At 43.3% G+C, this 23,983-nt stretch overlaps 2 protein-coding genes across 2 annotated transcripts in view; one reads left to right on the top strand and one right to left on the bottom strand.

Annotated features, from left to right (window-relative positions):
* Positions 1 to 23,983, bottom strand: part of LOC125131255 (developmental pluripotency-associated protein 3-like) — a 92,692-nt gene that overhangs the window by 67,398 nt on the left and 1,311 nt on the right. The window lies entirely within an intron of this gene.
* Positions 5,996 to 12,141, top strand: NANOG (Nanog homeobox). The gene is made up of 4 exons (XM_047787605.1): positions 5,996 to 6,621; positions 9,504 to 9,766; positions 11,448 to 11,534; positions 11,674 to 12,141. The coding sequence occupies exons 1-4, from the start codon at positions 6,471 to 6,473 to the stop codon at positions 12,088 to 12,090; spliced, it is 918 nt and encodes a 305-aa protein (XP_047643561.1). The 5' UTR covers positions 5,996 to 6,470; the 3' UTR covers positions 12,091 to 12,141.

Consider the following 23,983-nt stretch of genomic DNA (forward strand, 5'->3'; position numbering starts at 1 on the left):
ACCAAGATCACCTGCTATTTGCCTGTTAGGGTTCTCCAAGAAAGCGCAATGCTCAAACAACAGCATGTTGAAAGATTCGCCTGGAGAACTTCTAAAACTTCCATTCCTAGTCATCCCCACCAGAGCGTCCCACTCAGCAGTTCCGTAGTAAAGCACATCCATTTCTGTCCCGTGCGCGTGCAACTCCTAAGTGATGCTGATGATGTTGGCCAAGGGACCACGCTCTTCTAGGACTGGAAATACCAACTAAACAAAAGAGACAAAAAATTACTGCCCTCAAAGAATTTATACTTAGTGGTAGAAGGATATAAAAGATGATCACAGATAGATGATGATAATAGATAGACAAATAGATCAAATATTATGCAAGATGATAAGTGCTATGAAGAAAAGTCAGGTGGAACTGGGGGGCAGACATTTTTGAGAAGACAATTTTTTTTTTCCTCTTTTTAGGGCTGCACCTGTGGCATATGGAAGTTCCCAGGCTAGGGGCCAAATCAGTTGCAGCTGCCAGCCTGTGCCACAGCCACAGCGTCTGCAACCTACACCAAAGCTCATGCTAACACCAAATCCTTTGCTCACTGAGCAAGGCCAGGGATCAAACCCGCATCCTAGGTACTAGTTGGATTCATTTCTGCTGAGCCACAATGGAAACGCCCAAGAAGGCAATATTAAAGATTTAAAGGAGGGGTGGTTATAATCCTGGGGGAGAAACTGATCGGAGGAGATAAAAGTAAAAGCAAGAGCCCCCATTCTGGAGGTTTCCTGGCTTATTCCCTGATCAAGCAGAAGTCAAGCACAAGGCCAAAAGAGGGCTTATGTAATCCAGGACACTGACTTGTTTCTCTGTGAGAAAGCTAGAAGTGGATTGTAAGCAAAGGAATAGCTTCATGTGACATGGCATTTATTTATTTATTTATTTATTTATTTAGTCTTTTTAGGGCTGCACACGAGAGGCATATGGACGTTCCCAGGCTAGGGGTCCAATCGGAGCTACAGCCGCCGGCCTATGCCACAGGAGCCATGAGGTTGCGGGTTCGATCCCTGGCCTTGCTCAGTGGGTCAAGGATCCGGCATTGCCGTGAGCTGTGGTGTAGGTTGCAGACGCAGCTCGGATCCTGCGTTGCTGTGGCTGTGGTGGAGGCCGGTGGCTCCAGCTCCGATTCGACGCCTGGCCTGGGATCCTCCATCTGCTGCAGATTCGGCCCTAAAAAGAAAAAGCAAAAAGAAGAAATAACCATTTCTTGCTGTTCTGCTGGTTCTCTAATCCCCAGTCCACATGATGATCAAAAACTCACTCAAACAGTGGTAAAGGGAAACATACAGAGGAAAAAATATTACAAGAAAGAAGCAAGTGGATTCTGCTAGATTTTGATGGCATTTGTCGACAAAGATGGCTGTAGGATTTTTCCCTGAGCAACTAGAAAGGTGGAATTGTCATACACTGAGATGAAGAAGACTACAGGAGGAGCCTGGGTAGGTAGGCACACTGACCGTTTGATATTGGAAATAATTACTGTTGTGATGCCTACTAGAAATTCAAGTGGAGATGTTAAGCAGGCAGTTGGCTATTCGGAGACTTGAGTTCGGGAAAGAGATCTGGGCTATAGACATATTTGAAAAAACAAAGCATATAGATGGTCTTTAATGTCCTAAGATAGGATAAGATCACCAAGGTATTGAGCGCAGGTACAGAAGAGGTTTGAGGACTAAGCTTTGGTCACTCTGATTTTTAGATATGCATGGGGGTGAGGAAGAACCAGAAAGACTGAGAGAACCAGGAGGTTAGGGAGAGGAGCACCTTATCCTTGACACATCAGCAAAACCCAATAGAAATCAGCAGGACCCAGCTCCCTTGAAAGATTGTGTGGCTTCTCTGTAAATGAGGAATAAATCATATCTGTAAAATATTGTCTTTCTAATATTCACCTTTTTTTTTTTTTCCCTTCTCCTTCCCAGATGTTGCTCTTAGGACAATGTGATTTAAAATCAGGATTTCCCTGAACCACTTTTGCACTTCAGGCGTCTGGGCTCTAGCCTATCGCCACACACCCCTCCTCCACCCACACAGCCCACCCCGGCAAACCCAAGGTCTCAGACGGCTTCCGAGGCATTCTAGCCTTATTCAAATTGCTTTCCTGGGCAAAGAATGTAGTAAGTCTGCCTTCCAGCTACCAGCCCCCTGCCCTTTGGTCCTTCTCTCCGGAGGCTCTCAGCCTGGATACAATGGGACACAGGTGGGGGGATGGGGGAATTCGTCTCAGGCTTTCAGGCAAAGACCCCCATCAGCAAAGAACAAAGATTCCCCTTACCCGCAGTTACAGAGCTGCAGGCAAACCAAAGTATTTGGTGGCCTTGACTTCCCTCTTTTACCAAAAGACGCTGATTGAGAGCCAGCAAGTCTAGTTCCCGCATGTTCTGTCTTTCTGTCTTTCTGTCTGTCTGTCTTTCTTTCTTTCTCTCTCTTTCTTTCTTTCTTTCTTTCATTTCCTGTCTTTTTAGGGCTGCACCCGAAGCATATGGAGGTTCCAGGCTAGGGGTCCAATTGGAGCTATAGCTGCTGGCCTACACCACAGCCACAGCAACTTGGGATCTGAGCCGCATCTGTGACCTACAGCACAGCTCCTGGCAATGCCGGATCCTTAACCCACTGAGTGAGGCCAGGGATTGAAACTGTGGTTCCCCCATTTTCTTTTATTTTCACTGTTTATTGAGATGTAATTGACACACAAGGTTGTTCAAGGCATACGATGTAATAATTTGATAGAGGTATGCGATACAAAATGATTATCACGAGTCTAGTTAACATTCACCGCCTCACATTCCCGTTTTTAAATTTATTTTTGCATTCCCTTTTTAAAAGATTCGAATCCTATTATTCTATTTCCAAGACAGACTATCTGTCTGAAGCACAATATTCTACCCACCCTCTCCTTAACGCCCCATTCCAAACTCTTTCCCCCTCCAGAATGATGGTCTAAGAAGACAAAGAAGAGTTTACATAGGAAAAATAAATCTAAAAAAAAAAGAAAAAAAAATGGTTACATAGCATTTCATCCCCTTATTTGGACCCGACATCATGCCTATGCTTGCAAGTTAGCATCTTTGTATTGTCAACACATATCAGCTTTCCTGGGAGCAAAACCAGCAGGTGGAGACCCACACAGCAGAGTGCATGGTAGGACCAGTCAGGAACTGTATCCTACACAAAAAATATATAATGGCAATCTGCTAAGGGTTTACTTCTAGGGATGGGAGACTGGAAAAGAAGACGAAATCTCAGAATTCTTGAATCTGGAATTTGGGAATGGAGAAAATTGAAAACTGTAGATGTTATCTTTTATCCATAAATATGTTAGTGCTGGAGTCCAATATTAAAAGTTATGCCTTTGGAAGGGAAATTAAAAAAAAAAAAAGAAAGTGAGGATGGAGTGGAGTTTGACAGGAGTGCCTGGACAGAGAAGGAAAAACCAATTAAATAAAGAGCCAGAGAGGAGGTCCTGTCGTGCCTCAGAGATTAACGAACCCTACTAGGAACCATGAGGTTTCGGGTTCGATCCCTGGCCTTGCTCAGTGGGTTAAGGATCTGGCATTGCCGTGAGCTGTGGTGTAGGCTGCAGATGTGGCTTGGATCCCGAGTTGCTGTAGCTCTGGTGTAGACCAGTGGCTATATCTCCGATTAGACCCCTAGCCTGGGAACCTCCATATGCCCTGGGAGTGGCCCTAGAAAAGACAAAAAAAAAAAAAAAAGAAAGAGCCAGAGGGGGGAAAATGCAAAATGCAAGAGGAAGATGACCAGCTTGGGAAGGTGGGACAGAGGGACAGACAGAAGGGCCAACATCGGTTCTAAATTTTGAACCTGTCATATTTGCTTTGGCAGGTCCATTACGGGAATATCAATTGCCAAGAGAATGTTCTTTTTTCTCCCTCTTTTCTTTCTTTTTTTTTTTGAGATTTTTTTTTTTTTTTTGCAGAACACATTCTAGTTTTTATTAGAAACCTCCAGCAAGGCAAGTTACCTTTAGTGCAATCTGTGATGTTATCCATATTAGAATCTAAAATGTTTTTGCATACAAAATGGAGTTATCAGTGACATTAGAAGAATGCATTAAAGACAAATTTCCTGGAAACAAAGTTGAAGGGTGTTTTGTTCTCCTTGATGAACATAGAAAAGGCAGGTGACAATACAGGCTGGCTCAGGACATCAGTCCATTGCCATATATTTTGCTCTTGAAAAAGAACGGTTTAAAGAATTTTATTTTACACGCACATGAATTTTGAATGCACTCAATTCATTAAACAACAAGGTCATTTGTCAGTGTGAGAATAATAAAGTGGCACAAAAGGGAAATTATAAATTAGCATTTTATAATTGTATTATTGATAAAGAAATTAATGCTATATCTTGTTTTAAAGAATTTTTTTATATCACTCAATGATTTTATTACATTTATAGCTGTACAATGATCATCACAACCCAGGTTTATAGCAGAGATTTTTTTAAATATAATGATTTATATTTTTTCCATTATAGCTGGTTTACAGTGTTCCACTGATTTTCTCCTGCACAGCAACATGACCCAGTTACCCACACATGTATACATTCTTTTTTCTCACATTATCATGCTCCATCACAAGTGACTAGACTGAGTTCCCAGTGTCTCCCTCTTTTCAATTGGGTTGGTTTATAGGTCAATAAATTTTCTTATTTTATATTGATGAATCTAGTAACATCCCAGGTCAAAGAAGGAGGTGGTGCTCTCATTCTATCACGAACTGTTAGGTTTCATGTTTGATGGATTAAAATAAAAAGCAAACCAGGAGTTCCCAGCATGGCTCAGCAGAAACAAATCTGACTAGCATCCATGAGGACACACGTTCCATCCCTGGCCTTGCTCAGTGGGTTAAAGATCCGGCATTGCAATGAGCTGTGGTGGAGGTCCAAGCCTCTGTTCAGATCTGACATGGTTGTGGCTGTGGTGTAGGCCAGTGGCAACAGCTCAGATTGGACCCATAGCCTGGGGACCTGTGGGTGAGGCCCTAAAAAGACCAAAAAAAAAAAAAAGCACAACCAAAAGGTAATTCAAAACTTAGAGGTAGGTCACGGGCATAGGATCATTGAAAGAATTTCTATTAACAGCTACCATTTGTAGCTCGATGATATGTCAGGTGTTATGAGTTTTTAGCACTTTATTCGCCCTGATTCTTACAACATAGAGAAGGAAGGTACTGTCATCTCTATTTATTTATTTTTGTCTTTTTGCCATTTCTTGGGCTGCTCCCTCTATGAAGGTTCCCCGGCTAGGGGTCTAATCAGAGCTGTAGCCACTAGCCTACGCCAGAGCCACAGCAACTCGGGATCCAAGCTGAGTCTGCAACCTACACCACAGCTCACGGCAACACCAGATCCTTAACCCACTGAGCAAGGCCAGGGATCGAACCTGCAATCTCACGGTTTCTAGTCGGATTCATTAACCGCTGAGCCACAACGGGAACTCCTGCCATCTCTATTTATAAATAAGGAAACTGAGACTTACTAAAATGGCTGAGCTGAGATGTTATCCAGTACTGTGTGTACAAAGGCGACTTAAAAATCCTCCAGAGTAATAATGGTTTATATGTAAGGACTAACCGGACACCTAGGGTCCTACGTCTGCATGTCCTTTCCTCTGGCTTTTGTCCTGCTGAAAAGACTTGTGTGTCTTTCTGAAAGCTAAAAACACGAGGAAGAAGTAAAGTGGGAGTTGAAAACAAGTATTATTTTTACCATCACCTGATGTGCCAACATTCAACATGTGTTTTATTGTGACCTTAGGGTGAATCAAAGAGAAAAATGGAGCTAACATGTTTCTGCAGAATAAGCCTGAACTGGAGACCCAAAGGAGTCTCAGGTCAAGAAATTCATTGTTCCAGCGGGAGTTTCAGTCACCGGAAATAGCCTCAGGAACTGGAGGTGCATCTTCATTTGATCTGATTTTTTTTTTAATTTTTAAAAAAATTTTTTGCATCTTTGATTTTAAAACGTGGAAACACGGTGGACCTGCAAGTAGTTCACTGCGGGGTTTATTTTGTTTCCAGGTTCCATGGTCCCAGTTCCCCACCCAGTCTGGGTTACTCAGCAGCCCTCTCTTTGCATTACAATGGCCTTGGTGAGGCTGGCAGACGGGATTAACTGGGAATTCGCAAGGGTGTGTGTGGGCGTGGGGCTGCCAGGAGGGGCGGGCTTAAGTATGGTCGATCCTTCCTTATAAATCTAGAGCCTCCAAAATTTTTCTCATTTTGCTAGATTGGGGTGGTTAGCTCTTGTTCTCCTAAGGGTGACTCACTTCATCCCATTTTTTGATACTTTTAACACCTGGAGGAGATCTTCATGATTCTAAGCTCTTCTATCTAGACACTTAAGCCTGGACTTTTCCTACAATCCAGCTCTTTGGTTGTTTTTTTCTTTTTTTCCCCCTCTTCAACTCAACATGAGTGTGGATCCAGCTTGTCCCCAAAGCCTGCTTTGCCCCGAAGCATCCATTTCCAGGGAATCTTCACCAATGCCTGAGGTTTATGGGCCTGAAGAAAATTATGCCTCCTTGCAGATGTCATCTGCTGAGACCCTCGACACCGAGACTGGTAAGTAAATCTTGAATCTTGACGATCTTGAAAAATTGAAAAGCTAAGCTGCTTCAGGGAAATAGAAAGAAGGAAAGGGGCCGACGGTTGCCTGTTTCATCTTGAGCCCATCAGTATAGGCAGGTGTCCTTATCTATTAATCCTCTCGTCACCTCTTTTTCAACTGTAACTTGATAAGGTCATGCCCTTTCCCCTGTGTCCCAGGCATCGGGAACTGTGGACAGAGAGACGAGGGATTCTGCAGGCCACCTGAATTTTTTTTTTTTCCTTCCCTTTTAGGGCCGCACCCACGGCATATAGATGTTCCCAGGCTAGGGGTCAAATTGGAGTTCAGGTGCTGGCCTACACCACAGCCACAGCAATGCGGGATCCAAGCCGAATCTTGGACCTACACCACCGCTCACAGCAACACTGGATCCTTGATCGACTGAGCGAGGCCAGGGATCTAACCCGCATCCTCACGGATGCTAGTCGGATTCGTTTCCTCGGCACCACAATGAGAACTCCTGTATGGAGTATTTGAAGGCTGACTGCACAGGCACTGAGGAAAGGAAATGTGTTGTGATCGACTGACGTGTAAATCTTACATGGTATCACTAAGTCCAAGTCCTGACATCACGCTTGAGGCGGTGAGGGTCACCTTTTGGGTTTGTCTATTTCAGGCATGCCGGAAACAGCTTCGCTAATTTAATCGTGTGAAGCGCACCTTGTAGAAATGGTTTGTCTTTCTACTACAGTGGCAACTGGCACTCCCAACCTATGAGGGTATTAACTGGGCAGCTTGCGTTTGTGAGCACCTGTTATGGTCAAGTCGCCTAAACCCCAAGGAAGTGTTCACCCTGTTGCATGGTAGATGATTCCAGAAGATGGAATATGCTGACAGCCAAAGTGGCTCTTCAGAAGAGCTCAGATTTGAAATTAAGTTTGGCTTCAAAAATTTATACTCAAGTGCTCAGGCTTCTAATTGGTAACTGCGGGTGTGCAGGGTGCTCGGCATACTATAAAGGCAGGACTACCTCTTATTTTTTTCTTTTACATTTTTGGTCACCCTGTGACCTATGACGTTTCTAGCCAGGGGTCAGATCGGAGCCACAGCCGGAGCTGCAGCTGCAGCAACGCCGGATCCTTTAACCCACTGTTCTGGCCTGGGAACAAACCTGTGTCCTGACCCTGCAGAGACGCCACCAGTTCCATGTGCCATAGTGGGAACTCCACTATCCCAGCACCACCTCTTTTGGAAATCAATTTGGCAGAAGTTGTTAGAAATAAAAAGGTAGGCATTCTCTAGTGGCTCAGTGGGTTAAGGATGCAGCGTTGTCACTGCTGCGGCTCGGGTTTGAACCCTGGTCCAGGCACTTCATATGCTGTAGGCTTAGCCCCCCCAAAAAAGGTAGTAATTACAAATAAAAAAGATATGGGAGTTCCCTCACGTAGCTCAGCGGTTAACGAACCTGACTAGGATCCATGAGGGAGGGGGGTTTCGATCCCTGGCCTCGCTCAGTGGGTTAAGGGATCCGGCATTGCCTTAAGCTATGGGGTAGGTCACAGATGCTGCTTGGATCCTCTGTTGCTGTGGCTGTGGCATAGGCTGGCAGTCATAAAAGGCAAAAATAAACAAATCAAGGTATGGAGTTCCCGTTGTTCTGGCTCAGAAGGCTAAGAATCTGACATAGTGTCCCTTTGGCCTCACTCAGTGTGGCTTGAGGGTCTAGCATTGTCGCAAGCTGTGGCTGCGGTGTAGGCCAGCGGCTACAGATCCCATTAAACCGCTAGCCTGGGAACCTCCATATGCCATGGGTGTGGCCCCAAAAAGACAAAAAATAAATAAAAATAAGATGTAACTATATTGTACACCTGTAATTTATAGAGTATTATACAATTATATTTCAATAGAAAACAGAGTAACTTCCTTGGTGGTCTAGTGTTTGGGATTCGATTCTTTGACAAGGTTATGGCCCAGGTTCCATACCTTGTCTGGGAACTGGGATCCCACATCAGGCCGAGATGTGCTGCGGACAAAAAATAAATAGTAAGGACTTCCCGTTGTGGCTCAGTGGTTAACGAATCCGACTAGGAACCATGAGCTTTCGGGTTCGATCCCTGGACTTGCTCAGTGGGTTAAGGATCCGGCATTGCCGTGAAATGTGGTGTAGGTTGCAGACGAGGCTCAGATCCCGTGTTGCTGTGGCTCTGGTGTAGGCCAGTGGCTATAGCTCTGATTCGACCCCTAGCCTGGGAACCTTCATATGCTGCGGGAGCAGCCCAAGAAGTGACAAAAAGACAAAAAAAAAAAAAAGTAAAAGATTATGATTGGCTTGTCCCAAATGCCAAAGTAAAACGAACCCAAAAACTCCATGAAGGAGGAATGACTTTGGAAATGAAGTCACAAAGTTAATGAAGGCAAAGCCTGGATGGAAACAGGGCTGGTCAGAATTCATATTACCCTACCAGGCCTGGTATCAGAACTGGGCAGTATGCTCTTGATTTTATAGGGTCCCTGGAATCGGGATCATGTTTTAAAAATTCAGCGGGTGAAGACTGATGGAAAAAAGTTATGGGGGGAACACAGGAGGTGGGAGTCAAGTGATCACTGTGACCTTTGAGAACAGCCCCGGGTGTGGGCTCCTGAGCTTAGATGGGCAGGAAGAAGTGGTTTGGAGCCCCTCTCTGCTTTCCAGCAATGCATAATATCAGTCATGTCCATGGTTAGTCAAACAGCACTGCACAAAGGCGAGCAAGGTGTTCAGGGTCACTTTTAAGATTAAAATCAGTACTTAACTACCGAGCTCTGAGGTTGTGAGAACTCTAATATTAGTGCTTTGAACACAAGACATTTTTAATATTGGAAGTTTTAGAGAAAAGTGTCATTTTATTCCCAACAGTCTCTCCTCTTCCTTCCTCCATGGATCTGCTTATTCAGGACAGCCCTGATTCTTCCACAAGCCCCAGAGTAAAACCACTGCCCACATCTGCAGAGAAGAGCACAGAGAAGGAGGAAAAGGTCCCAGTCAAGAAGCAGAAGATCAGAACTGTGTTCTCGCAGACCCAGCTCTGTGTCCTCAACGACAGATTTCAGAGGCAGAAGTACCTCAGCCTCCAGCAGATGCAAGAACTTTCCAACATCCTGAACCTTAGCTACAAACAGGTTAGGGTTGTTTTGTTGTTGATGTAATAGGAAATAAAAATAAGGCCGATTTCTATGTTCTCTGTGTGTGTGCACCCCGACAAATAACTTCATGTTTCATGTGAAAATGGAAACTTTTTTTTTTTTTTGGTTTTTAGGGCTGCAACTCTGGCATATGCAGGTTTCCAGGCTAGGGGTTTAACTGACGCTACAGCTGCCGGCCTACACCACAGCCACAAGCAACATCAGATCGGAGTCGTGTCTGCAACCTACACCACAGCTCACAGCAATGCCAGATCCTTAACCCACTGAGCGAGGCCAGGGATCGAACCCGCAACCTCATGGTTCCTTGTTGGGTTCATTTCCACTGCTCCATGATGGGAACTCCTGAAAATGGAATCTTTAATGTGAAAATGGAATTAAATATTGTGTGAATGTGTCATAGTTTACTTAGCCACTTTTCCTTGTTGCACAAACCAAAGTTGTGGAAACATCTCTATAATCTTCCTTAATCAAAGGACTATCTTCTGAATGAGGAGAGTCCCTAACCAACACTGGTTCTCATTAAAATTGCCCGTTTTGTTTTTCTCTGTGCATTTGGTTACTTAGTGAGGTTAATCATTTTTCATATATCTATTAGACCTTTTTTTTTTTTTTGTCTTTTTGCTATTTCTTGGGCCACTCCTGAGGCATATGGAGGTTCCCAGGTTAGGGGTCGAATTGGAGCTGTAGCCGCCGGCCTACGCCACAGCCACTCGGGATCCAAGCCGCGTCTGCGACCTACACCACAGCTCACGGCAACGCCAGATCGTTAACCCACTGAGTAAGGGCTGGGGCAGAACCCGCAACCTCATGGTTCCTAGTCAGATTCACTAACCACTGCGCCACGACGGGATCTCCTAGCCATTTTATTCAATCAGATGGTTTTCTTACTGGTGCCATACTTAGAAAGTCCTTCCCTATTCCATGACCTTTCTTTTTTTTTCCCCCCAGCTGCACTCAAGTCACGTGCAAGTTCCCAGGCTAGGGATCAAACCTGTGCTACTGCAGTGACAACGCTGGTTCCTTATCCCACTGCCCCACAAGAGAACTCCCATGATCTTATTTTACACATACATATTCTTCTACTTCTGTGATCCTGTTTTCTAACTCATAGTTTATAAATCATCTGAAAATTTTAGTGCCTTCTGTGTTGCAATATAATTTAATATTTTCTAAGTAGTTGTCCCTGTGGTATGTTTCATAATTCCCGAATTAAAGTAACATTTTTATATTCAATGTAAATGTGCTTACTTGGAGTGGGGTTTCTTACTGCAAACAAATAACATGTTTTGTTGGTTTTTTTTGGCTTTTTAGGGCTGCACCTGCAGCATATGGGCTAGGGGTCGAATTGGACCTGCAGCTGCTGGCCTACGCCACAGCCACAGCAACGTGGGTTCCAAGCCTCGTCTGCAACCTACATCACAGCTCATGGCAACGCCAGATCCTTAACCCACTGAGTAAGGCCAGGGATCGAACCGCATCCTCATGGATACTAGTCTCGTTCCTTAACCACTGAGCCACAAAGGGAATTCCTAACTGGTTATTTCTGAGTCTGAGATAGTTGTAGCTGCCAGGGGGGAAAAAAAAGCCTAATATCTTTGATTTTTAGTACCCCTGTATTAGTAGTATTTTATGTTTTTCTGTTACCTTTTCCTTACAGGTTAAAACCTGGTTCCAGAACCAGCGAATGAAATGTAAGAGGTGGCAGAAAAACCACTGGCCAAGGAATAGCAACAGTGTGATTCAGGTAACAGGAAACTTATTTTTCTGCTCTTTCCTAGCAAGGACTTTGTAGTTTTGTCCGTTGCTGAAGCATGTAATCCCCACAAAAGACATTTCTGAGTTTCCTTGTGCTTTTTCAGTTAATCCATCCTTCTCTTTCAAAGGGCTCAGCCAGTACAGAATACCCGGGCTTCTATTCCTATCACCAAGGATGCCTGGTGAACGCTTCTGGAAACCTGCCCGTGTGGGGCAACCAGAGCTGGAATAACCCATCATGGAGCAACCAGACCTGGAACAGCCAGTCTTGGAGCAACCAAACCTGGAACAGCCAGACCTGGTGCCCCCAAGCCTGGAATAACCAGACTTGGAATAGCCAGCTCAACAACTATGTTGAGGAATTCCTGCAGCCCCAGCTCCAGTTTCAGCAAAATTCTCCTATCAGTGATTTGGAGGCCGTCTTGGAAACTGCTGGGGAAAATCATAATGTAATACAGCAGACTTCGAAGTACTGCGGTACCCAGCAGCAAATCATGGATTTATTCCCAAATTACCCCATGAACATACAGCCTGAAGATATGTGACGATCATTTTATTTTTTAAAAAAATTTTATTGGAGTATAGTTGATTTACAATGTTGTGTCAATTTCTGCTGCACAGTAAAGTGACCCAGCCATACATATACACATTCTTTTTTGTTTGTTTTTTTTTTTTTTTAGGCATATGCAGGCTCTCGGGCTAGGGGTTGACTCGGAGCAGCTACAGCTGCTGGCCTAGGCCACAATCACAGCAATGCAGGATCTGAGCTGCATCTGTGACCTACACCACAGCTTATGGCAACACCGGATCCTTAACCCACTGAGAAAGGCCAGGGATTGAACCTGCGTCCTCGGGGGTGCTAGTCAGATTCGTTTCTGCTGAGTCACAAAGGCGACTCCGGTATACATTCTTTTTCTCATATTCCATCATCCAGGGACTGAATATAGTCCTCTGTGCTCTACAGTGGGACCTCATTGTTTTCTCCATTCTAAATGTAATAGTTTGCATCTAGCAACCCTCAAATCCCCATCTATCCCTCTGCCCCCCCCCCCCCTTTGGCAACCACAGGTCTGTTCGCTACATCTGTGCATCTGTTTCTGTTTGGTAGATAGGTTCATTTTTGTCATATTTTAGATTCCACATGTAGGTGATATCATATAGTATTTGTCATTCTCTTTTGATTTCACTTAGTATAAGCATCTAGTTGCATCCGTGTCATTGGAAATGGCATTATTTGGGGTTTTTTTATGGCTGGGTAGTAATCCACTGTATGATGATTCTATTCAATCTGGGAAGTGATAGTATTTTCTAGGATTTTTGTTCTTTTAGGTTTGTTTCTCTGACTTGATAAAACCTGCTCTCATGCCTTCTGTGCCAATGTGGAGGTGGGGCTGGGCAGGTATAATTGAAGTCTCATCAAAGAGGCTTGAGTAGCACTGGCTTCTTACATGGAGAACATGATAAAAGAAGCATCTGGCTATAGCGACTAGATAGAATACTATTTGCTGGATGTCTTTATGATTGAGAATCTAACCCTCAAAAACGGGGAGCAAAAATACCAAGATGTAAAATAAAAAGTACAAAGATGTGTGATGGATTATTCAGTTTCTGGGAGGGAGAGGCTTCACTTGTTAAGGGGACGGGTTTTTACCCTACCATGTGCTTCACTGATTTCTTCTGCTCTGACCAACCCCTCATTTGTTCATCATCCTAGTATTTGTAGGAAGAAGTTGTATATTTTACCACACCATGCTCCTGCCAGTGTGACTGGTTCATTTATTAAATACAAATAAATACCTGTGTTTTTATCATTAGTTATGTCTCCCCTGATCTCAGTGGGTCAATGCATAAAAATTTTGGTGTTAGAGTTCCGTGGTGGCTCAGTGGGTTGAGAATCTAGCATGGCCACTGCTGTGGTGAGGCTTTGATCCCTGACTTGGGAACGTGAGCATGCGGTGGGTGTGGCCAAAAAAATTTTTGTCTTTAGTACAGTTTTTAATATGGGGGGGTAAAATGAACTGAAATGAAACTTGAACAAATTTCTTCCTTGTGTGTGTAACTGAAACAAGAAAATGTGGCTATTAGTGGTTAAAGAACAGTGCCACATCAGAAAGGTCTGGAGCAGAGAAGTGAGATTTTTGGGTTTGTAAGGAGGCTAAATGAGGTGCAGCCAGAGGGAAAGGCGAATAATGGGTGGTAGAGGGAACTCGGAAGAGGGAAAAAGGACAAATTGAAATCTCAACCTATAACTCACATAGGAAAAGTTCTGTGACTGCTCTTCTCTCAGAAAGAACTATGTTAAAATAAGTCCATGGCATGCAGAGATTCTGAGACCAGAGATCGAACCAGGGCCACAGCAGTGATAAGGCCAGATCCTCAACCCTCTGAGCCATCAGGTAACTCCTAAAGAAGCTTTTTTTTTTTTTTTCTTTCCCCCTCTGTTTTAGAGCTGTGCCACAGCAACACCAGATCCTTAAACCACCAAGTGAGGCCAGGATCAAACCCACTTCCTCTCAGACAACATGAATCCTTAACCCACAAAGCTACAACAGGAAAACCTAAGCTTATTTTTACTTTTTTTTTTTTTTTGCTAAGCTTATTTTTAAATGCCAGATTTTATTTTTTAGGACGATATTTTATTTTTGTCTTTTTAGGGCTGCACCAGCAGCATATGGAGATTCCCAGGCTAGGGGTCAAATCAGAGCTGTAGGGGCCGGCCTACACCACAGCTCACTGAAACCCACATCCTTAACCCACTAAGCAAGGCCAGGGATCTAACCTGCAACCTCATGGATGCTAGTCAGATTCGTTTCAACAGAGCCACAAGGGGAACTCCAGGACACTTTAAAATGTATAGGCCAACTACAAATCACGATTTAATGCATTGGTTTTTAATGTACAAGCATTAATGTTTAGCTTTTTTTTAGGGCTGCACCTGTAGCATACAGAAGTTACCAGGCTAGGGATAGAATTGGAGCTACAACTACAGAAATGCCAGATCCGAGCCATGTCTGTGACCTACACCACAGCTCACGGCAATGCCAGATCCTTAACCCACTAAGCGAGGCCAGGGATCAAACCTGCATCCTCATGGATACTAGTCAGATTCATTTCTGCTAAGCCACATCAGGAACTCTTTTCTTTTTCTTTAATGATTGCACAGCCTACACAAATTCCCAGGTCAGGGAGTGAGTCTGAGCCATAGCTGAGGCAATGCTGGATCCTTAACCCACTGCACCCGACCAGGGATCAAACCTGTGCTACCACAGAGACAATGCTGGATTCTTATCCCACTGTACCAGAGTGGGAACTCCAATGTTTAACATTCCTTTAAAAAGGTGAATCAGGAGTTCCCGTCGTGGCGCAGCAGAAATGAATCCGACTAGGAACCATGAGGTTGCGGTTTTGATCCCTGGCCTCGTTCAGTGGGTTAAGGATCTGGCGTTGCCGTGAGCTGTGGTGTAGGTCACGACACGGCTTGGATCTGGCATTGCTGAGGCTCTGGCGTAGGCCAGTGGCAACAGCTCCGATTAGACCCCTAACCTGGGAACCTCCATATGCTGAGGGTGAACCCTCAAAAGACAAAAACACACAAAAAATAAAAAAAAGAAAAGGTGAATCATATACCAATATACAAGTAAACTGTACTTTGGAAAAAAATTACTTTTCAGATAAACTATGTTCTTACCTTAGAAGGAGCTAAGTAGCCATCTATGAACAAAACTAATCCCTTTTTTATTATCCTTTTCCCCATCCTGGCTAGCCCCAAGTTGATTTAATTGGGAGCCCTTTAATTTACCACTCTGTCTGCTTGCTCCATGGAAACCAGTTTCCCGAAGCTGCAGAGATGCTGAGAATAACCAGAGCAGCTTTCTTTTCCTTTTTTTTTTGTTTTGTTTTGTTTTGTCTTTTTGTCTTTTGAGGGCTGCACCCTAGGCATATGGAGAATCCCAGGCTACGAGTCTAATTGAGCTGTAGCAACTGGCCTACACCACAGCCACAGCAATGCCAGATCCAAGCCGAGTCTGCGACCTACACCACAGCTCACGGCAACACTGGATCTTTAACCCACTGAGCAAGGCCCAGGGATTAAACCTGAAACCTCGTGATTCCTAGTCGGACTTGTATCTGCTGAGCCAGCCATGATGGGAACTGCCCAGAGCAGTTTTCATAGTCAACTTCTCTCATGGATGCCTCATTTTTCCAATGTTGCTCTATAATACTATCTAGCCAAATTATCTAGATATCTGACAAAAGGAAGCCAGAGATAATTAATTCTGCCCAGACATAAGGATAATGCAATACTCTTTAGCACTGACAGAATCTGAGTTTTGTGCCAAGCACCACAATATGAACCAAGTAATGAAAGGAAGCAGATGGGAGTCTCCTTGCTTGTCCGCTTTCATCTCTCACAAGTGTCCTAACTTAATAAATCTACTTCTTGCCAAAAAAAAAAGGAAACAAATTATTGAACAAATTACTACATGAAATCACTAAGTCAGCACTTTTTAGTTCTGTAATTCAAGCAGATTTGGGTGTGACTTAAAAACAATCAGAATATCACTGTTGCTATCACTGTTTCACTTTTATTTTCTATTTTTAAATTTTTTTAGTTTTTTTGTGTACTTTGACCATGCCTACAGCATGTGAAAGTCCCCTGGCCAGGGATGGAACTAGCAATTCTTGGGAAAATTGCTATTTTAAAATGATGGAATAAAATATTTTTAAAAAGTTAGGGAGCCCAGGAAATTCCTAATTTGTACAACCTTGTCTTTGCTGTAAGACACTGGGCGTAGGCAAAGAATAGCTACTGAATGAAGATTAATGTGGCAGAAAGGACAGAAGTACCTACTGTGTTTAAGGCATCATGCCGGATACTGGGGAGGAATGAGGATGCCGGAAAGAAAGAAAAAGGAAAAAAATGAAAAAGTAGATGAGAAACGGATTTCTGAAGCGTATATCATTTTGCTTTCGGAAATAAGCCATTTATGGAAATGCCATTTATCTATTGTTTCTCATACGCAATAGGCAGGTAATTAGAGTAATGGTAAAGTCTCAATTTTTTTATAAGAATGGACTTTTTGGAGATCCAGCAGTGTCATTGCATAGGATTGGGTCGCTGCTGTGGTGTGGGTTCCATCCCTGGCCTAGGAACTTCCACATGCCACAGGCAAGGCCAAAAAATAAAGAATGGCTATTTTGGAGTTCCTTTGCCTCAGGCACAGCTTAAAAAAAAAAAATTTGCAAAACTAAAAGAATCTCACTATTGAAAACAAATATATTTGGAGGCTCAGCAGTTAACTAACCCGACTCGCATCCCTGAGGACATGGGTTTGATTCCTGGCCTCACGGCAGTGGCAGTAAGTTAAAGATATGGTATTGCCATGAACTGTGGTGTAGGTTGCAGATGTGGCTCAGATCCCAAATTGCCCAGAGCGTAGACTGGTAGCTATAGCTCTGATTGGACCCCTAGCCTGGGAACCTCCCATTTGCCTCCCCCCCTGAAAAAGACAAAAGAAATACAAAAAACAAAACAAAACAAATATATGCAAGTGGGAGGGAATGGGATGGATTGGGAGTTTAGGGTTAGTAGACGCAAACTACTGCATTTGGAGTGGATAAGCAATGAGATCCTGCTGTATATTTTTTTGTTTGTTTTGAGATCTTGCTGTATAGCACAGGGAACTGTATCTAGTAACTTGCGATGGAACATGATGGAGGATGATGTGAAAAAAAGAATGTGTGTGTATATATACATATATGACTGGGTCACTTTGCTGTACCTCAGAAATTTGGCAGAACTGTGTAAATCAACTATAATAGAAAAAATAAAAAATCTTATTAAAAAAACAAATATAAGCAGAAGGGAAATACATAATGCATTTCTAGCAATTACATCTGTCCAGTGATCAACACTATTAACAGTTTAGTATATATTCCTACACCTGTTTTTTTTGTTTTGTTTTGTTTTGTTTTGCTATTGCTTGGGCCGCTCCCGTGGCATATGGAGGTTCCCAGGCTAGGGGTCTCATCGGAGCTGTAGCCACTGGCCTATGCCAGAGCCACAGCAACGCAGGATCCGAGCCGAGTCTGCAACCTACACCACAGCTCACGGCAACGCCGGATCGTTAACCCACTGAGCAAGGGCAGGGACCGAACCCGCAACCTCATGGTTCCTAGTGGAATTCGTTAACCACTGGGCCATGACGGGAACTCCATGTTTCAGTATGTATAATATAGGTGGTTTTTTTATGTGAATTTTCATGGATTCAATATTTTATAGCCAGATTGATTATACCATATATTCTCTTCTGAAAGCTATTATCTTTCAACCGCTGCATGTCAGAACTGAGAGATATATTTATAAGTTCATAATTATATTAATAATTTAATAATGAATACTCTAATAGTGAATAATTTCTTGGTTTAAATAATAATTTAAATAAGCATAACAAAAATTGACAACTATATTCAAGAAAAGTAAGATCCACCATTTTCCTTAAGTGGAATAGCCAAGGTAGAGATGCTTTCTTCCTCAAATGTTCTCTATCAAAACATCTCTGAGGAGCACCCCTTGCAGTCAGAGGAAAGGAACCCGACTGGTATCCGTGAGGATACAGGTTGGATCCCTGACCTCACTCAGTGGGTTTAGGTTCACGCAGCTCTGATCCGGCGTTGCTGTGGCGCAGGCCAGCGGCTACCGCTCTGATTCGACCCCTAGCCTGGGAACTTCCATATGCCATGGATGCAGCCTTACAAAGGCAAAAAAAAAGAGTCTGATATGAAGAAAAGACTGAAATTCAGGCAGATGAACAAGGGAAAGATTACATTTTTGGGTTCTTCCTAACATCTCAGTGTAACTTCGTTATACCATTAAAAAGAACATCTTTACATAAAAGTTAACCCATCTTATCACTGTTAATTTGACATCTTTCCATTTTCATACATACAAATGACATTTAAATGGAATTATAACCCCTTTTCCCTATCCAAATAGAGGATTATATCATGAATTTTGTTCTGCAACTCACTTTTTCTACTTTAAACTGTATCACAGAGATCTTTCCACATGAATGAATTAAATTGCTCCAGAATGGTACATACCACAAATACACTGTTTTGGTTAGTTGCCATTATAAATTACGTTGCTATTAACAACAGCAACGTAAAGCCTTTCAGTTATCCTTGCTTTGGGTCACAGAATACCAAGAATATAAGCCAGTATAATAGAAGGAGATAAGGCAAAAAGGAAATTATAAATTTACCTGCTAGCCTCGCCCATCTGCCCCACATGCCTTTCCCTTCAAAAATCTCCCTCTCCATCCTCTTCCCAAAGGAGGTGCACGTTGCTTCCAATGCCATATTTTAGTTACTTTATTATAGTTTAGCTTTTGAAATTCACACTATCTTGCATCCCCATTTCCGTTTGTGCCTGAAGGAAAAAAGCAACGCTGGGCTGAATTTGCCCGGGTCTTCGAAATTCCACAGTTTGGATTCAAAGCCCAGAAGTGGGAGGAGTGAAAGCCTTCCTCAGTGAATTTCAAGCGCCCAAGTCTCAGGGTAAAGGACAAATTTCATCCTGTTCTGAATAATCCTACTATTCAGAAAACCTGGTGTCTACAGGGAAAAGAACACCAGGACTTGGGACCCAAAGGTAAAGGCAGTCACCTGCCAGACAGAGGCAGGAAAGGGGGGGGAGGGTCCTTGGTAAATACTTCTTGCCTCCCAGGCGGAGCAGGCTTTGCCTCAAGTGGGAGATAAAGGGAATTTGTTAAATAAAGAAGCAGTGGGGGCCGACAAAAGCATCTGGCACAGGAAGTTAGGTCGACTAAGGCGACCAAGGTGTAGGCATTTGAATAGGTTTCTCGGGGTGAGCTTGAAGTGAAACCAGATTGAAAAGAAGCAGCTGCTGGTGGTGAGTTTCTGGGTGGCTGATGTCCTGGGAGAAAGTGTCCTTGAGAATTTTAAAGGGTTAAATACCTGGGAAATTATTGTAGTGCAAAGTAGCCCTACCTCCAAGTATAATTACCAAGTAGGCTATCGAACAGAAAAGCTCACAGATCAAATTGAGATGCCAGAATCATACTCATGAAACTTGCATGGCACAGAGCACAGGGCATGAGTTGCGTCAGGTGGATGATGCACTTCGGACGGGGTCCTCAAGGGGGGTAAGAAGGGTGGCAATGGTCCTATGACCATCTCTCCGATGCACAATGTGGTTACAGTTACGGAGGATGGAGGGTAAGAATTTGAGACTGAATTAGGGCCATTGTTTTGCCGAAGGAATTTTCACTGCCTGGGCAGAATCCACGTGGGGTTGGACTGGGTGTCACCAAGGGATGGCTAGTTTAAGAGCTATGGATGTTGGGTGCCTCTGGTACACAAGGATATTTAGCATTGTATAAATAAGTATATTAGGTGCCTCTTTGATCCTTCCATCCTGTTCTGTGTTCTGTACACATGTACTCTGCTTATCTAAATCTAATATGTCGTACTTATTTATCTATAGTTAATGAGCCATATGGGTTACCTGGACTTCATTTGTTTTCTATAGTCAAAGTGAACATTCTCTGACAATACAATAAATGTACTTTACACCTGACTGGCCATACAGTTCCTGTCCTCCTGCAGCTCTTTCCTAATTCTCAGCCTCTCGAAGATCCCAGATCTCATTTCTTAGGTCTCTTGTCCTGCCTCAGCCACTGAATCCTACAGTCACACTTAACATTCCCCAAATTGTGTAAGGGTTTGCAGTTTATTTCACTGCTGTCTGATGAACCACTCAACACAAGCGCACCAATTCCCACCTGATTCCCTGATCAATTTCTATCTCATTATGTCAATAAAAATGGTTCCTTTTATCTACGGAGACTTTACAGAGAAAAAGCCCTTCATTAAGTATCTGCTAAATCAGTCTCCATCAGGATAACAGAAAAATGATGATGATTCTTAGCTCCACGGATGGCTCTTTACTGTGCCTTTCCTTACTCTGCATCTTCCAAAGAATAGTGAAAAGTAAATCAAGTTTCAACTTGGAGGAAGATATATTAAAAAGTATTTACCTTCATCCAGCACTCTCTTATATGGAAAAATGTTTAAAAATTTTATCTCATATGATCCTTAAGCTACACTTTGAAGTTAACTACCATTTATATGTAAAGAAACTGAAGCTCTGAAAGTTGAAGTAACACATCCAATCTTGTATTGCCTTCCTTTGAGAGTCTGAATTGACGATGCTGCTTTATCCCTCTAACATCCACTGTAATCTATTTTCTGTTTCTAATGCTGTTGTGATAAATCAAGCTAAAATTTTAAAATCTTCAAAGGAATTCCATTGTGGCAGAGCAGAAAATGAATCTGACTAGTATCCATGAGGACTTGGGTTCGATCCCTGGCCTCGCTCAGTGGGTCGGGGATCCGGCATTGCCATGAGCTGTGGGGTAGGTCTCAGACAAGGCTCAGATCCTGAGTTGCTGTGGCTGTGGAATAGGCTGGCAGCTGCTCTGATTTGACCCCTAGCCTGCGAAAATACATATGCCACGAGTGCAGCCCTAAAAAAAAAAAAAAAGAAAAGACAAAAAAAGAAGTAGAAATACACAAAATAAATAAATAAAAGTAAAAATCACTCCAAGGGGTTCTCACTGTGGCACAGTGGGTTAATCCAACTTGTCTCTGTGGAGGTGCTGGTTCAATCCCCGGTACAGCACAGTGGGTTAAGGATCCAGCGCTGCTGCAGCTCTGGCTCCGATTCCATCCCTGGCCTGGGAACTTCCATATGTTACGGGTTCAGCCAAAAAAAAACCCAAAAAAAACCCCAAATCACTTCAAAATTCATTCTTCATTAGTTCATACAAAGACTATTTATTCACAGTTACTAAGTATCAAATATTCTGCTTGGTATTGAGTTAGCCAAATAATCATTGTGCTCATCTTAGAGATAACACAGGCCGTTAAGTCCTCTGACCTCAGATATTACCTTATTGACTCTAACATTTACAGCAACTATGTGCCCCGTACTGTGATAACTAGTTAAACTGCATTTTCTCATTTAGTTTTATAAATCAAGATGAGACATCCTTATCCTATTATAGATGCTGAGGGTTACTGCATGAGCAATAATTTCCCAACGGACACACATCTAAAAGAGCTGACTTCAGAATCTCTAATCCTACCTACACTTCTCTAAGAATATCTCTCCATCTCAGAAGGTTGACATGCTTCCATTTTAGTATTTATTTCCATTTGCACCATACCATTTAAAAAACAATGTTCTATTAACTGGGCATGTGAACGCCTTTCTCATCTTTACCTTGCAGACATTTATTTTTTTACGTTTTAATTTTCGTTTGTTTGTTTTTTTGCTTTATAGGGCCGCACCCATGGCATATGAAGGTTCCCAGGCTAGGGGTCTAATTGGAGCTGTAGCTGCCAACCTACGCCAGAGCCACAGCAACGCAGGACCCAAGCTGCGTCTGCGACCTCCACCACAGCTCACAGCAACACCTGATCCTTAACCCACTGAGCAAGGCCAGGGATCAAACCCACAATCTCATGGTTCCTAGGTGGATTCGTTTCTGCTGTGCCACCACGGGAACTCCCTACCTTGCAGACTTTTAATGGGCTTCTCTTCCTCTGCTGACTGTGAACAATGAACCCCAGGATTCTGTCATCAGACCTGTTCTATTCTCATCTTCATGCTTCGCCCTTGCTTTTCACTAGCACCTCTCTACCTGAATGGTCCCACATCTGTGCCTAGAGTTTTAAGTCTGCTGTGCCGAGACCCCAGACACACCTGTCTACTTGGTATCTCCATTCACACTAACTTGATTCCAAGACTCAGCTTCCTTGTCTGTAAAATAAACCTGAGTAATGGTCTCATGCAGCTGTGGTGAGAATTGGTGCTAACATGTGAAAGAGACCTCCCAACGGGGGGCTTGGGATGGGCATATGCACACTGAGGTATATGCAATGACTGGCCAACAGGGACCTGTTGTATAGCACAGGGAACTCTACCCAATATTCTGTGATCATCCATGTGGGAAAAGAATCTGAAAGAGAATGGATGTGGGTACATGCATAACTGAATCACTTCATTGTATAGCAGAAATTATTACAACTTTGTACATCAAATATATGTCAGTAAAACTTTAAAAAATGAAAAATGAAAGAAAAAAAAAAAAGGATTCCCAGACAGGCACCTAGTAAAGGGTAACCACCAGTCTCATGGAAATTAAGCTGGCAACTCAAACCCATGGCCAAGCCCAGATCTATAGCCAAACATATCCAAATCACGTCTAAACACGTCCAAGCAAACGTGTCCCAAATCAAACCATCCTCCTCTTCCCCCGCTCCTCTTTCAGCATTTTCTTTTTTTTTTTTTTCTGTCTTGTTGCTATTTCTTGGGCCACTCCCGCAGCATGTGGCAGTTCTCAGGCTAGGGGTCGAATCGGAGCTGTAGCCACCGGCGGATGCCACAGCCACAGCAATGTGGGATCCGAGCCATGTCTGCGACCTACACCACAGCTCACGGCAACACCAGATCCCCAATCCACTGAGCGAGGCCAGGGATCAAACCCACATCCTCATGGATACTAGTCAGGTTTGTTTCCACTGAGCCACAAGGGGAACTCCTCTTTCGGCACTGTGCTAGTTCATGGCACTACAGCCCCCGTATTACCATAGCTGGAAGCCTAGTGGTTATCTTAGGATATTTCCTCTCCTTCACCTACCATATCCAAATAGCTACTAGTTAAGTCTATCTCTTTAACAATATTCCAAACCAATTACCTACTGGTATTGAGCAGCTACTGTGTACTAAGTTTTTTCATACTCTCCCAAATAGTCATATGAAGGAGACATTATTATAACCACTCATACGTAAGGAAAAAGAAGCCTAGAGCTTAAGCAACATGTCAAAGGTGGCACTGGTTGTATAAGGTAAAAAAATCTAGATTCAGATTTCATTACCTGACTCCAAAGCCCCAGCTGTTCCTTTGCTCTATTATTTTCCATGGATCCTCATCCAGACCTATATTAATAGACCTAATCACTAAAATCTATGATTCTCACCTTGGCGCCTTCTAATTCCTTCCCCACATGACAGGGAGAGTAATCTAAAATGCAGATCTCAGAGTTCCCTGGTGGCCTAATGGTTGGGATTCAGTGCTTCCCCTGCTGAGGCCTGGGTTCAATCCCTGGTCTGGGAACTGAGATCCCACATCAAGCTGCTGCACATCTTGGCCACACACAAAAACAAAACAACAACAGCAAAAAAAATGCAGATCTCCTCAAAAGCTTTCAAAGGCTCACATTTGCCTATCTCACTGTGTTTCTCCAATACATGATCCTAATCAAAATAGGATCTTTGGAGTTTTTTAAAAATGCAGATTCTGGAGTTCCTCTGTGGTGCGACTCAGGTTGCTACCATGGCACAGGTTC

Source organism: Phacochoerus africanus, chromosome 7, assembly GCF_016906955.1.
Source record: "Phacochoerus africanus isolate WHEZ1 chromosome 7, ROS_Pafr_v1, whole genome shotgun sequence".
NCBI lineage: Eukaryota > Metazoa > Chordata > Mammalia > Artiodactyla > Suidae > Phacochoerus > Phacochoerus africanus.